The sequence below is a fragment of the Nicotiana tomentosiformis genome, chromosome 3 (assembly GCF_000390325.3).
Source record: "Nicotiana tomentosiformis chromosome 3, ASM39032v3, whole genome shotgun sequence".
NCBI lineage: Eukaryota > Viridiplantae > Streptophyta > Magnoliopsida > Solanales > Solanaceae > Nicotiana > Nicotiana tomentosiformis.
In genome coordinates this window covers 110,931,963-110,944,917 of record NC_090814.1, presented here as the reverse complement: position 1 = coordinate 110,944,917, position 12,955 = coordinate 110,931,963, and the positions used below count along the sequence as shown (strand labels likewise).

Below are 12,955 nucleotides of genomic sequence, written 5' to 3'. Positions count from 1 at the left end.
CACTATAACAATTCATAATCAACAATGGAACTAAGAAGAAGAAGATGAAAACTCTTAGGAAATTCTCCGTCTTCTCTCTCTTGTTCTTGCCTCCAAAATCTCCTAAAAAAAGCTCTTCCTTTCTTCTGGGCGTATTAGGCTTCATATAGGTTTAGGTTAGTTGCCTTAGAAATTACATAATTTTCCCCTAAGTTGTTGGCCTCCGTCCGCCAGTCCGCGGCTGCGGATTCAACTGCGGATTTCAGCCAGTGTTCTGCCTCCAGTGTGCGGTCCAATTCGCGGTCAACTCCGTTGCCGCACACCTGGAGGGGACCTCCCCGCTTGCTTTTCTCGCTCCTTTTCGACTAGGCTAACCTTCGATCGGCCTTCCACACTCCATATTGACTCCAAAACACTCTTTCGCTTCCTCCTAGCTCGGAGTGGCTTCTGCAAAGCATAAAATTCCTAATTAGAGCATTTTGTTATCTTTTAGTATTCAAATATCAATAAAGTGCTGCTAAATTAGAGTATAAATAGTGTCTAAATTGCGTAAATATAGCCTACTATCATTGTGCACTTATGTTTTCTATGTGACTTGTAGTTGTTGTTGCTTATTGTGTGTCTCCCACTTTATTTCTTTTATTGTTATTGACTTTTCTCATATATATATATATATATATATATATATATATATATATATATATATATATATATTGGGTGAGAATGAGACAAATGCACGAAGGTATTGCCGTGCCATTTGATTGTGATATGTTAGATATATTTCTCACACTAGGGAAGTTAAATGAGGTGTCACATGGTGATTTTTATTTGAAAGAATTATATTTGAAAGATATTTACTTGCAAGAATTATATTTGAAAGATATTTACTTGAAACAATTATATTTGAAAGATATTTACTTGAAAGAATTATATTCGAAAGATATTTATTTGAAAGAATTATAATGGAAAGATATTTATTTGGAGGAAGTATATTCGAAATATATTTATTGGAAATGATTATATTCTAGAGACTTTTATTGAAAAACTTATAGATAAAAGATGTATATTTTGAAGGACTTGATTAATTGGTTGTACATGTCTTTATTATTCGTTTGAGCAATATTTAGTGTGTTCCTGTTGCCTTGCTGTTTAAATCACTAGTTGATTGGTGTTGCTATCACTGCTATTTATTTTCTATTATTTTTGTATGTTATATTGCACAGGTTATTTAACGAGTGAGTGTCTTGACTGTACCTCGTCACTATTCCACTGAGGTTAGTCTTGATACTGACTAGGTACCGACTGTGGTGTACTCATACTATACTTCTGCATATTTTTGTGTAGAGCCAGGTATTGGAGATATTGGATTCGGACATAGATTAGAGTATGATCGCAAGGATTCAAGGTAGGATTGCTTGGTCGTCGCAGTCCCTTGGAGTCTTTCCATTTTATTGTACTGTTAATTTCTTATTCGAACATTATTGTATATTAGATCCTCGAGATAATTCCATGTATTCAGTTAGAATTCGTGACTTAGTATTACCAGTCTTGTGAGATTGTATCAAATTATATGTTTAAAAAAAAATGGCTTGAATTATGATTATAATCGGCTTACTTAGTCTTAGAGACTAAGTGCCATCACGACGCTTGTGGTGGGATTTTGGGTCGTGACAACACCACACCAAACAGTAGATAAGAAATAATCATTGCATTATTAATGTTTGCGTTAGTAACTCATGCATTACTAATACACTTATTCAGCACTATTCTTATACACCCTACCAAACGACCCCTAAGTATTTATGCCTAACTTCTAGCAAAGGCGGATATAATTTTTGGTGCAATGTGTGAATTTTTATGTATATGAGTCCATAATTTAAAAATATAAGAATCTTAAATATTGAATTTACAGAACTTGAATCTTGGATCCACATCTAATTACTAGTACTCTTTATGTTAGGATGTAGCTAAGGTTCTGCTTACGGTTTGACAGTTTTTTAACCTAAGCTTTATATTCACTTTATATATATACATAATTTATTCAAAACTAAGAGGGGTTGCTCTGATGATAAGCGACCTCCACTTTCAACCAAGAGGTTGTGAGTTCGAGTCACCCTAAGAGCAAGCTGGAAGAATGCGTTGGAAACAACGTCCATTAATGAGATTATATTGGGTTGTTGTTGTTCTATTCAAAACTAAATAAACTTGTCTTTTCTAAAATTCAAAATTCATAAACTCAAATCTTTAACTTCCTTTAATAGAAGTACAGTGGAATCCTAACTCCGTAAATAAAGGAATATTTTTGTAATTGCAGAATAATTAATTGTCATATAGTTTGATTGTGATTCCTGTTATTCCTCTAACAATATTGTGAAAAAGGTAAAAATATTACCAAAATTGGATAGGACCTTCTTTTTCCTCCTAATTTGAGTAGGACTTGGATACAGTATATACAAGGTATAAAAAGACCAAATCCAAGTGATCTGTTGGGAATTCGGAGTTATCCCATTTAAGAGAGAAACAGAAAAGTATAACACTATAACTAGAGAAACTTCAGAGAAACAACCTGTGTACAAGTAAACGAGAGACGTGCGCTACGAAACAAAACAAAAAGAAAAACAAGCGTTGGTCCACTACTCCTAAAAGCTTAAACAGCAAAAGCTTCTTCATTGTCCAACCCACCTTTTCTGCCCCGCTTCTTCTACCCGGAATTCAGCACACAGACTCAGGAATCTCAAGTAATGCAGCAAAAACCAAGCGGCACTTGAACAGGTGCCACATACACTCTTAATTATTTTTCTTTTTTTTTGTTTGCGTTAATTTCTTGCTAAAATTGGGACGACCCTTTTGTTGTTAATTGATATGAGTCTTTCCGTTTTTATATACGTTTGTAATGTTAATTGGTTCTATATAATTATGGGTGAGCTGAATATGTCTCAAAACAGTCTGTTATTGGGTTTTTGTAGTTGTTCTGATTATACATTTTGACTTCCTGAATGTTAGCAAAAAGGTGTTGATTAAAGATTGGACTCAAATTGAAGTCTTTGACAGATATTACAAATTACAGGCACGTTGTTACTTGAAATTCAAGTGTTTCTTGGCTTAATTTTGGTAATCTTGGATTTATATTTTATAATTTGGCAATATTATTTAATATCTTATTACATTATTCAACTTTGTTTCATCTTATAACCTGCAATTAACCAGTCAGGAGTGGGGGTAGAGAGAAGTTTTCCCTTCCCTTTTGCCGCTTTAACAAATTTTCTTGGGGTTTTCTATTTCCTCTTCAATTTTTTCTTCTTTCTTTTTGACGGGTAGAGGGTTCGGGAAGGGGTTTATAGGATGGGTAATATATAAACATTTGTTCTAGTTTTGACTACCGATTCAATAAAAGAAACCTGATGTCGAAAACGAATTTTAGTTATCAACTTTTGAAAGATATAAGTTTTATTGAACTTATATTCATACATGACTAGTCCTGTGACAGTTACTCAAATATCAGTTTTTCTTGGTTGATCTTAATGATTGGTTGGTGAACATCCTGGCTGGGCCGAACTAGAAACATATACCGATGCAATCACACAACAATGAGCCAGACAGGCTTGGCCCCGAAGAGCTTTGATGTTTACAACAGTCTAGTGTTGCACTGTTTAATACCAATATCATCTTTTGCTCCCTTATGATTAATTTCAGCTATTAATCCTCCTGCTTCTTCACTTGCAAACTTCAGCACATTCTTCTGTTGACCATTTTAGTAGTGGTTACCAGGTTGAACCTAGATAAGCCTTTGGTGTTCTTTTCAACCTACTACTGTTGGATAAAATTTTACCTATCTCATCAAACTTTTTTCGTGGTTTATGTGAAATGCAACTTGTTAGGAGTGTGTTTGGTCTAACTGTAAGTCTTAGCCTTTAAGTTTGGTCACTTTTCATTTTTAATATCTTGTTGCCAATAAATGTGTTAAAAGTTCGTTGTTAAAAGAATTGATTTGGTCTATAGATCTCATGGGTGGCAAGAGTTCAAAAAGATCAACAACTGGTCGATATGCATCATTTGGGTCCAGTTCATATTCAGGTTATCAAGGCTATCCGCAGTCACCATATACTCAACCAAGCTACAATTATCCCCCGCCGCCTCCTTGTCAAACATATGGTGGTCCACCTCCTGAGTCAAGGAAAAGGCTTGAGAGGAAATATTCTAAGATAGATGATGACTACCACAGCATAGAGCAGGTAAAGTGAAACACTTTCAATTTATAAATGAGTAGAAGGATAACACTTCAGCAAGTTTATGATACTTTGGAATATCGACCATAATCTCCTCAACCTGTTTTATTTGTTAACAATAGTCCATAATGCTTCTGGTCATGCTGAAAGTGAGCATTTGTTCTTCACGTTCCGCATCAAGATATTTATGCTGTCATCTGTGGACGTTACAAATGCAGTAATGAACTTTGAATATGGCATCAGTTTTATGTTAATTCATGCTGAAATATGCGGTAGTATGCAATAGTATACCTGTATGTTTTTCTGCCACTCGCATCTAAATTCTGTTCGCAGCTGCTTTGTAAGATTACAATATGCATATGTAAAAGATAAGTCATTACAAGCTTTGGTTGTACTGGATACCATGGTCAGATCTAACTAGTTGATTCGAGTTATTTTTTATGTCAATATGTTCGATCCTCGTAGTTATTCTGCTCCCTTCTTGGAAAAAGAGTCTAAATGTCTTCCTGTATCCTACTTTTATCTTTGGTGAAGCAACTTGTTGTCTAACTTTGCACATATATATGTTTTTGCACCAAAAAAGTAATCTTATTGAGCATGTCAATTGTTGCTTGTCAACTATAGGCTGCTAATGCACCTTATCCTAAATAAAATGGTTGGTGAATTATTTTGTCAATCAAACTCTTGATATGGTGCCACATTTAAGTTTATTGGCAAGTGAACATGAATTAACTTTGTCACTAGAATTGAGAATTATTGCTGATGTGGTTTTTCCATGACTCTTTTGGACCAAATCTTCTAGTTGTGTCATGTTGAATGTTTTGACTCAGGAAGTTTGAATTTTTTTATTTATCGAACCTATTTACTTTTTCATCTTATGGAACTTATGAGGTAGGTATTTTATCCGGTTATTTATATTGCTTGACTGACTTTCTTTTCTAGGTTACTGATGCCCTTGCACGTGCCGGGCTAGAGTCTTCGAACTTAATTGTTGGCATTGATTTTACCAAGAGCAATGAGTGGACTGGTAATACTTCAATTTGTGATAGGATACTTATATTTGACCTTTTTAAAAAAAATGAGAATACTTATATTTGACTTACAACACTTTCCATCTAATCTGCTCCTGAACTAGGTGCAAGGTCATTCCACCGGAAAAGTTTGCATCACATTGGGGATCAGCAAAATCCATATGAACAAGCAATATCCATCATTGGAAGAACACTATCAAAATTTGATGAGGACAACCTGATTCCTTGTTTTGGATTTGGAGATGGTACTTCTCTAAACACCTAATTTCTGATTGGACCTTTTTAAATCACAGAGGTCTTATATGATTGTGTCATTGGCAGCCTCAACACATGACCAAGAAGTCTTTGGTTTCTATCCGGATGACAAATATTGTAATGGATTCGAGGAAGTACTGAGTAGATATAGAGAGTTGGTTCCTCAATTACGGCTTGCAGGTGTAGCTTGAGTCTTCTTTTTTGTATTTGCTTTTTTTCTGATTGCCTGCAGTGGGTATACTTCTGCATTTCTTCTTCTGCTTCGTGACACTTTCATCTTTACAGGACCAACATCATTTGCTCCTATTATTGAAATGGCAATCACTATTGTTGAGCAGAGTGGCGGCCAGTACCACGTTTTATTGATAATAGCGGATGGACAGGTAGATATGCTGCTTCGCTATAACACAAAAATATGGAATATTTATCAGCTGATTCATTGTGTATTTTCTAGTTTCTAGTGCTTTAATACTACTTATATGAATGTTTCATGCTTGTGCAGTCTATTTGTTTACAAATCAGTTGAGTAGTTGCATTCTACAAAGAAAACAGATGAATGAGATTTTGAAAATGGTTTAAAATTTGATCTTGGGTAATCATAAACGAAAGTGTATAACAGTGGAGAGCTTTAGTTAAAAAGAAGTCTTCAGATTTGTACCAGAAAAGAATATGTGTGTGTGTATGCTTGCCCGCGTGCGCATTGTGAGTGGTATGCGCAACCAGTGATTGACTGTTCAAAGGATAAGCAAAGCCTGGAAGTAGATATCAAAGGTATCCACCTTCCACCCTTAACATTGTGCATGTCACCTCCCAAGCAGTGGATTGGGTTGGAGGCTATGCCAAACCGAAGTAGATAATTCCACGACCTAAATGAAAGTTTAAATAACAGTAAAGCTGTTTGGTGGTTGTGGTAATCTTTAGGACCATCACGCTGTAAAATGTCCAGCTTTCAAAATTGTGTTCAGATTCTCTTCCAATTGCACCCTTTTAATTCTCACATATTTTAGAGATCTTGAAAATGGAAGTCCCAAGTTTTTATGCCAAATATCCGCCTTTAAAGGAGCATATCATGGTTCTTGAAAGAATTTAAGACAGTGGTTTACTTTGAGATGTGTGAGCTTTTGTGCCTTCTCCATTTTGTATGGGCGTGTATCTTATTGTTTCAATTTTAGAGCAGTAGAAGAGAGATTGGTAGTGACATACACTGTCTATATTTCAGCTAGCGCAGTCCTATGTAGAGATACATGAAAGAGGAGAAACAATCCATAAAGCTTTGACTGCCACAAAATTTTGGTGGAAGAACTTTTTCTGTGTTTTGCCGATAATATGACCTATCATGAGACTGAAGGCTTTATCGCTGTTGGCAATAAAAATGAATCTGTCAGTACTCATGATTATAAGCAACACAAAATATGACCAGACCAATCCCCTTAACATGTGAATGTTGCATTTAACAAGTTCCAGCTAAAATGGTTTATTGACGGCTTATCTAAATTGAAATGAGACTATTACAGGTTACAAGAAGTGTAGATACTGAGCGCGGGCAATTTAGCCCTCAAGAGAAGAGAACAGTTGAAGCAATTGTGAAAGCAAGGTGACTTTTTCAGTTCTGTTAAAATTCTTTCACTAGCATTTTACAAATCTTTCTTGAATTTTTTTTATGTTTATTTGCAGTGAATATCCCTTGTCTATTATTTTAGTTGGGGTTGGAGATGGGCCATGGGACATGATGAGGGAATTTGATGACAATATCCCTGCTCGAGCCTTTGACAATTTCCAGGCAAGTAACTGCCACGCTGCTTCTTTTCCTGTCCTTGATGGTGGTATTGATTTGTTCTCCCTTATTGCCTTAAGTTTCTGGTTTGCTCATCAACTTTTTGTTATTTTCAGTTTGTTAATTTTACAGATATCATGTCAAAAACTGTGGACCGGTCCCGGAAAGAAGCAGAGTTTGCCTTAGCAGCATTGATGGAAATACCTTCTCAGTACAAAGCAACTCTGGAGCTGAACATTCTGGGGTACAAATTGAATGCCCATTTGTTAATCTGCTACTAGTGGACACTGAAATTTTATAGTACTCAAAAATCCGTCTGAAAAGTTGATAGTGGAATTTATTTTCAGTTGATTTTCTACTTCACTCTTCAGTGGTCATTTTGTTTCTTATTTGGTTTGCCTTTTTTGAGCAGTGCTCGTAGAGGAAATGAAATTGACAGGATTCCTCTCCCCCCTCCGCACTATGGTGCAGCTTCTTTTGGCACATCAAAACCTTCACAAAGCAATAGTTACCGTCCGAGTGCGCCTACTAGCACTAGCAGACACAATTCGGCTGTTGGATCAAGTCATCCTGCAAGTTCTGCAGATAATCATGTAAGCAGCATTTTTTCTGTTTGATTGAGTTTTACTGGTTGGATGCTTGTTCTTTTTCATCTTCAGCTCTTGATAACCACTTAAACCATGAAGGGCTCATACTGAACCAATTTTGTCAAATATCAATTTACATTGTTTACCTTTTCAAATGGATTTTGATTCTGTTCTTTTTTCCTTTTTTGATGTTTTATTTCCATATTTTGACATAATTCAGAGTATTTTATTCTAACAATTTGTTTCACCTCTCATGATTTGACAGCTTTGTCCCATCTGCATAACCAATCCAAAGGACATGGCATTTGGTTGTGGACACCAGGTAAACTTGTACAGATTCTCAATTTCGTTCTCAGGTAGCAGTAGTAAAACTACATATATTGACAGAATCTCGTTTATTTGCAGACATGTTGTGAATGTGGGCAAGATCTGCAGTTGTGCCCGATCTGTCGGGACAGCATTCAAACTAGGATAAGACTTTACTGAATCACTTCTTATGGCGGAAGAATAATTTGCTGCTATTCTGAAAGCATCTGATTCTTATGTTTACTGGGAGCAGTTTCTTAAATTATATTCTTGCTGATGGATCTCAGTTTGTCAGCAGTATCTAATGTCTTTTTGTAATTAGAGATGTTACATTTCAGTATTTTGCCCTGTACATAGAATTTCTGGTTTCTATTTAAGGCTACTCATTGTTCATTGAAACTGGTACTCAATGTGCAAAGATAATTTCTGCTTTCACCTGTGTTCAATGACAAACTCAATGACTTATCGGTTGCATTGCTTGAGGAATAGTTTCACACAAATTTAGACGAATTGCTTCTAGATTGAGTAGAAAAGGGATATATGGAAGTTATCTCTTCTCTGTGCATCATTATGTCCATCATTTCTTATGTGAGATTCGACGGTTATCAAGTTTCTAAGCCTCTTTTTTTCTGTATATTTTCCTATATAAGTCATCTTGGAAGTCACAATTTTAAATTGAGGTATAAACTTTCTGGCAGAATGGATGAGTCTTGACTCTCGAGTGTGTAAACGAATGTTTGGTGCTCCCTCTCTTAGTGGATGAACACTGACACACAAAAGGTTCGTGTGGCAAGAACTACCTAACCATTTTGATAGACTACGATTAGTTGAATATTTGACTTCGATTAGTAGGATATTAGTATTTGATTGCTCATTTGCATGACTTTCTGCGTAATTCCCTATATAAACACTTCCTTCAAAACCATAATAATGCATTCAACACAAATTTCTCTTGAGCTTTTTCTCTCATGGAGCAGCACTCGCAGATTCTAGTCTACTGCTGCGTCACTGCAGCTCTTTTACTGCACTGTCTTATTTCGTGTAGAGCAAAAGATGTGTTGCCCCTCTCTGCAGGAAAAGGGACATGGAAGCTACTGCTGAACAACACGGGAGTAGTCGGTGTGCATATGGTTTTAACACATTGGAACACTGTGATACTATTTGATCGGAGTGGGTCGGGCCAATCAGGACTGCAGCTACGTCATCTGTTCAATGGAACAAGATGCGAGGGCACTCGCGATGACTTGGCAGACTCAACTTGCTATGCTCATTCTGTTGAGTGCAGCATTTCTAACAACAATGTTAGGCATTTGAATCTCATCTCTGATACTTTTTCCTCTTCTGGTTCCATCTTGTTCAATCAGGTGGCTTTGGAGGTGCTTCGCGATGAATTCACTACTTTGAGCCTTGTGAAAGTGGTGTTACTTGTGATTGGAGGGTGGGGAAGAAACACTTGTCTGAAAACCGTTGGTTTGCTTCTAGCCAAATTCTCCCCGCGGATGACAGGATCATTGTTGTTGGAGGGAGAAGGTCCTTTACGTATGAGTTTGTACCAAAGATATCGACAAATGAAAAGGCTTTTGATCTTCCTTTCTTGCATCAAATTTATAATGGAAATGAAGGTGGAAACAATCTTTATCCTATTGTTCACCTTTCTTCTGATGGCAATTTGTTCATTTTTGCCAACATGGATTCCATTCTTTTCAACTACAAGCAAAACAAAGTTGTAAAGAAATTCCCAAAGATTCATGGGTTGGGGTCAAGGAGTTATCCAAGCACAAGTTCATCAGTTATTCTTCCACTGGATCACAAAGATGGGTTCTGCAAAGTGGAGGTAATGTGATATGCGGAGGGGCAGCTTCAGCGGCGAATGCAGCTGCTTGACAAGGCAGATTCTTGACAGGTCTAAGCAGTTGCGGAAGAATGGTGATCACTGGACATAAGCATCAGTGGAAGATGGACTCTTGGCAGAAGGTTTTCTGTTCTGAAATCCACTAGAATCGCGAGAATGTATCGTTCATCAGCAGTACTTCTACCTGATGGAAGTGTACTAGTTGCTGGAAGCAATCCAAATAATCAATACATTTACAAAAATGTAAGTCACCCTACTGAACTCCGGTTACAGGCATTCGTCCCGGATTATATGGACAGGAAATATAGTCATCAAAGGCCTCATATTGTGTCCATTGATAGCAATGGCAAGGAAGGAATTGCCTATGGTGACGAATTTATGGTTCGTTTTTCGCTGGGGAGCAAGCCTAGTAAATATTTACTAGCTTTTAGTACATATGCGCCTCCGTTTACAACTCATTCCTTATCAATGAATCAAAGGTAGTTGAGACTAAGGTGCAAACATATGGTAAGGGATGAGAATGGATGGTGGAATGCTACTGTGGAAGCTCCTCCCTCTGCTAATGTTGCACCCTCTGGATTTTATTTGCTTAGTGTTGTTAATGAGGGAATTCCTAGCATTTCTGAGTGGGTTAAGTTTACGAAAGCTGCTTCAACTTGAATTAATCATCTGGTTTCCCCCTACAGTGTACTACCTCAGAGAAATGGAAAAGGACAAAGGGAAGTTATAATCCTATGGAAAATGATATATACAGGCAACCAAAGAAAACAGAAAAAAATAAACTAAGGTTTCTAATGCTGATACACCATTCAGAAATTTATTTTTGTTTTGGTTAGGAATGATTTATTCTAGTCAGTTCATGCTAATTGATCATATTACCTTCTTATTAGTCATTACTAGTTTTATTATTCATCAATGAAATATATTACTCTTCTTTGCAAGTATTATTCATGAACTTGTAAGAAATCTCCAATAGCTCCAACTACAATTATTTTAGAAATATTTATTTACTTTTCAAAAAAAAAATTATTCAGAAATATTTAAAGTGGGTTTTAACTTTAAAGGTTGACACTAGTTTGAGAAGGTGAGATTCGAAATGATATCAATCTATATATATAAAGTTGGGACAATAGGAGATGAGTTGGCCCTATTTATCTAATTTTTACTTTTTTTTTGGGCTTTTATCCCTTTTTTCATATTTGTGTGCTATTTTCTTTATACAATATAATATCCGCCTATTAATGAAAGAAACGGTCCCAACAATGAATGTTACGGACCGTTACAACCTTCTCTATTCCACAATTATGGTCCATTACTACTATATGATAATGATAATATATGTTAAGAATGATAAACTAAAGATGTAGATCCATAAAGATGATAATTTGATAATGAAGAAACTCGAAGAGCAAATGAAGATCAATGAGAGGTGTTTACTTTTTTCTTCTTCAAGAGTTTTTGTTTGAATTTACGAAATAATGATAAGTTTAGTTTGCGATACCATTATTTATCTATTACTTTGATGACTCTGTGGTTGGCCAGCTTTGAAGTCTGGCAGATATGGATATTATGTTCCAAGCTCTCAAGGTAAATTTTTTGCTCTTTGTCTTTCTTTCACTTTTTATTTTGTAGTTATACGTTATATTAAGGTTTTTTCGATTTAAAATTGAAGGAAAATATTTTATTATTAATCTCGGAAAACTATCTACAACTATCATAAATCTCCACACAATAAAATAAGCTATTAATATCCATATTTATAATAATACGAAATCTATTTCAACTAGAAACAGGAAAGCATATTCCAATATTAATTCTAACTACAAATCATATTTAGATATGAAATAAACTAGCAAATACCAAATCCTAAATAATTAAGGTTTCCTACTACAACTTTGAATTAGTTTTCCAACATTCTCCCATAATTCAAAGTTGTATACTTCTGACTTTTTTGTTGTTGTTGTTGTTGTTGTTGTTGTTGTTGTATTGGAGAATTTTTCTCCAACTTTCACTTTTGTTGAAGCACATGTCTCCAACGCTCGTTGATGTACTTTGCCACCAACTACCAATTTTGTTGAAGCACCTGTCTTCAACACCCGTTGATGTACTTTGTCACCAACATCCAATTTAATTTGTTGAAGCACCTGTCTTCAACTCTCGTTGATGCACTTTGTCACCAACACCCAATTTTTGTTGAAGCACCTGTATTCAACTCCCGTTTATGCACTTTGTCACCAACACCCAATTTTGTAGAAGCACCTGTCTCCAACTCACATTGATGCATTTTGTCACCAATCGTTGATGCACTTTGTCATCAACACCCAATTTTGTTGAAGCACCTGTCTCCAACTCATGTTGATGCACTTTGTACCAACACCCAATTCTGTTGAAGCACCTGTCTCCAACTCCCATTGATGCACTTTGTCATCAACACCCGATTTTGTTGAAGCACCTGTCTTCAACTCCCATTGATGTACTTTGTTACCAACCGTTGATGCACTTTGTCATCAACACCCAATTTTGTTGAAGCACTTGCCTTCAGCACTCGTTCATGCACTTTGTCACCAACATTCAAATTTGTTGAAGCACGTAATCAACTTCCAACTTTTTAAACCTCTCTCCAACTTTTAGAGAAGAGTTTCTTCCTCTTGTGCCATATTTGTTTGCACCTCTTTAAACTTTCTTTTTTTCTTGAATCTGTTTTGAAAATTTTCATCGAATAGTTTAATTCTATTGACAACTATCTATAATTTTGCCAACATATTTTTGGCCAGACGAGCGGCACGCATTGCCTAGTGCCGCCCGCCCACAGCAGAAGCTATTTGATTCTCTCACAAGATCGTAGAAGCTCTGTTACCAATTTGAAAGAAAATATTTTATTATTAATTTCTGAAAGCTCTCTACAACTATCACAAATCTCCACGCAATAAAATAAGCTATTAATA

General features: G+C 36.0%; 1 protein-coding gene and 1 pseudogene across 2 annotated transcripts; both read left to right on the top strand.

The window, feature by feature from the left end:
• Positions 1-2,610: 2,610 nt before the first annotated feature.
• Positions 2,611-8,593, top strand: LOC104102206 (E3 ubiquitin-protein ligase RGLG2-like). 2 transcript variants are annotated; one of them, XM_009609857.4, is made up of 13 exons: positions 2,613-2,751; positions 2,983-3,046; positions 3,979-4,211; positions 5,148-5,232; positions 5,341-5,481; positions 5,558-5,671; positions 5,777-5,874; positions 7,006-7,085; positions 7,166-7,271; positions 7,382-7,509; positions 7,678-7,858; positions 8,118-8,174; positions 8,258-8,593. In XM_009609857.4, the coding sequence occupies exons 3-13, from the start codon at positions 3,984-3,986 to the stop codon at positions 8,336-8,338; spliced, it is 1,299 nt and encodes a 432-aa protein (XP_009608152.1). In that variant the 5' UTR covers positions 2,613-2,751; positions 2,983-3,046; positions 3,979-3,983; the 3' UTR covers positions 8,339-8,593. The 2 variants fall into 2 exon arrangements, with proteins under 2 accessions (XP_009608151.1, XP_009608152.1); XM_009609856.4 differs by lacking the exon at positions 2,983-3,046 and having other exon boundaries at positions 2,611-2,751.
• A 400-nt stretch (positions 8,594-8,993) lies between these two features.
• Positions 8,994-10,798, top strand: LOC104102205 (aldehyde oxidase GLOX-like; annotated as a pseudogene).
• The last annotated feature ends 2,157 nt before the right edge of the window (positions 10,799-12,955 follow it).

Excerpts from the sequence above, each read along its gene's own strand:
- LOC104102206 (XM_009609856.4), top strand. The coding sequence starts at position 3,984 with ATGGGTGGCAAGAGTTCAAAAAGATCAACAACTGGTCGATATGCATCA. Across the intron at positions 7,272-7,381 it reads GAGCCTTTGACAATTTCCAG|TTTGTTAATTTTACAGATAT; the intron begins GCAAGTAACTGC and ends TGTTATTTTCAG. Across the intron at positions 7,859-8,117 it reads CAAGTTCTGCAGATAATCAT|CTTTGTCCCATCTGCATAAC; the intron begins GTAAGCAGCATT and ends ATGATTTGACAG.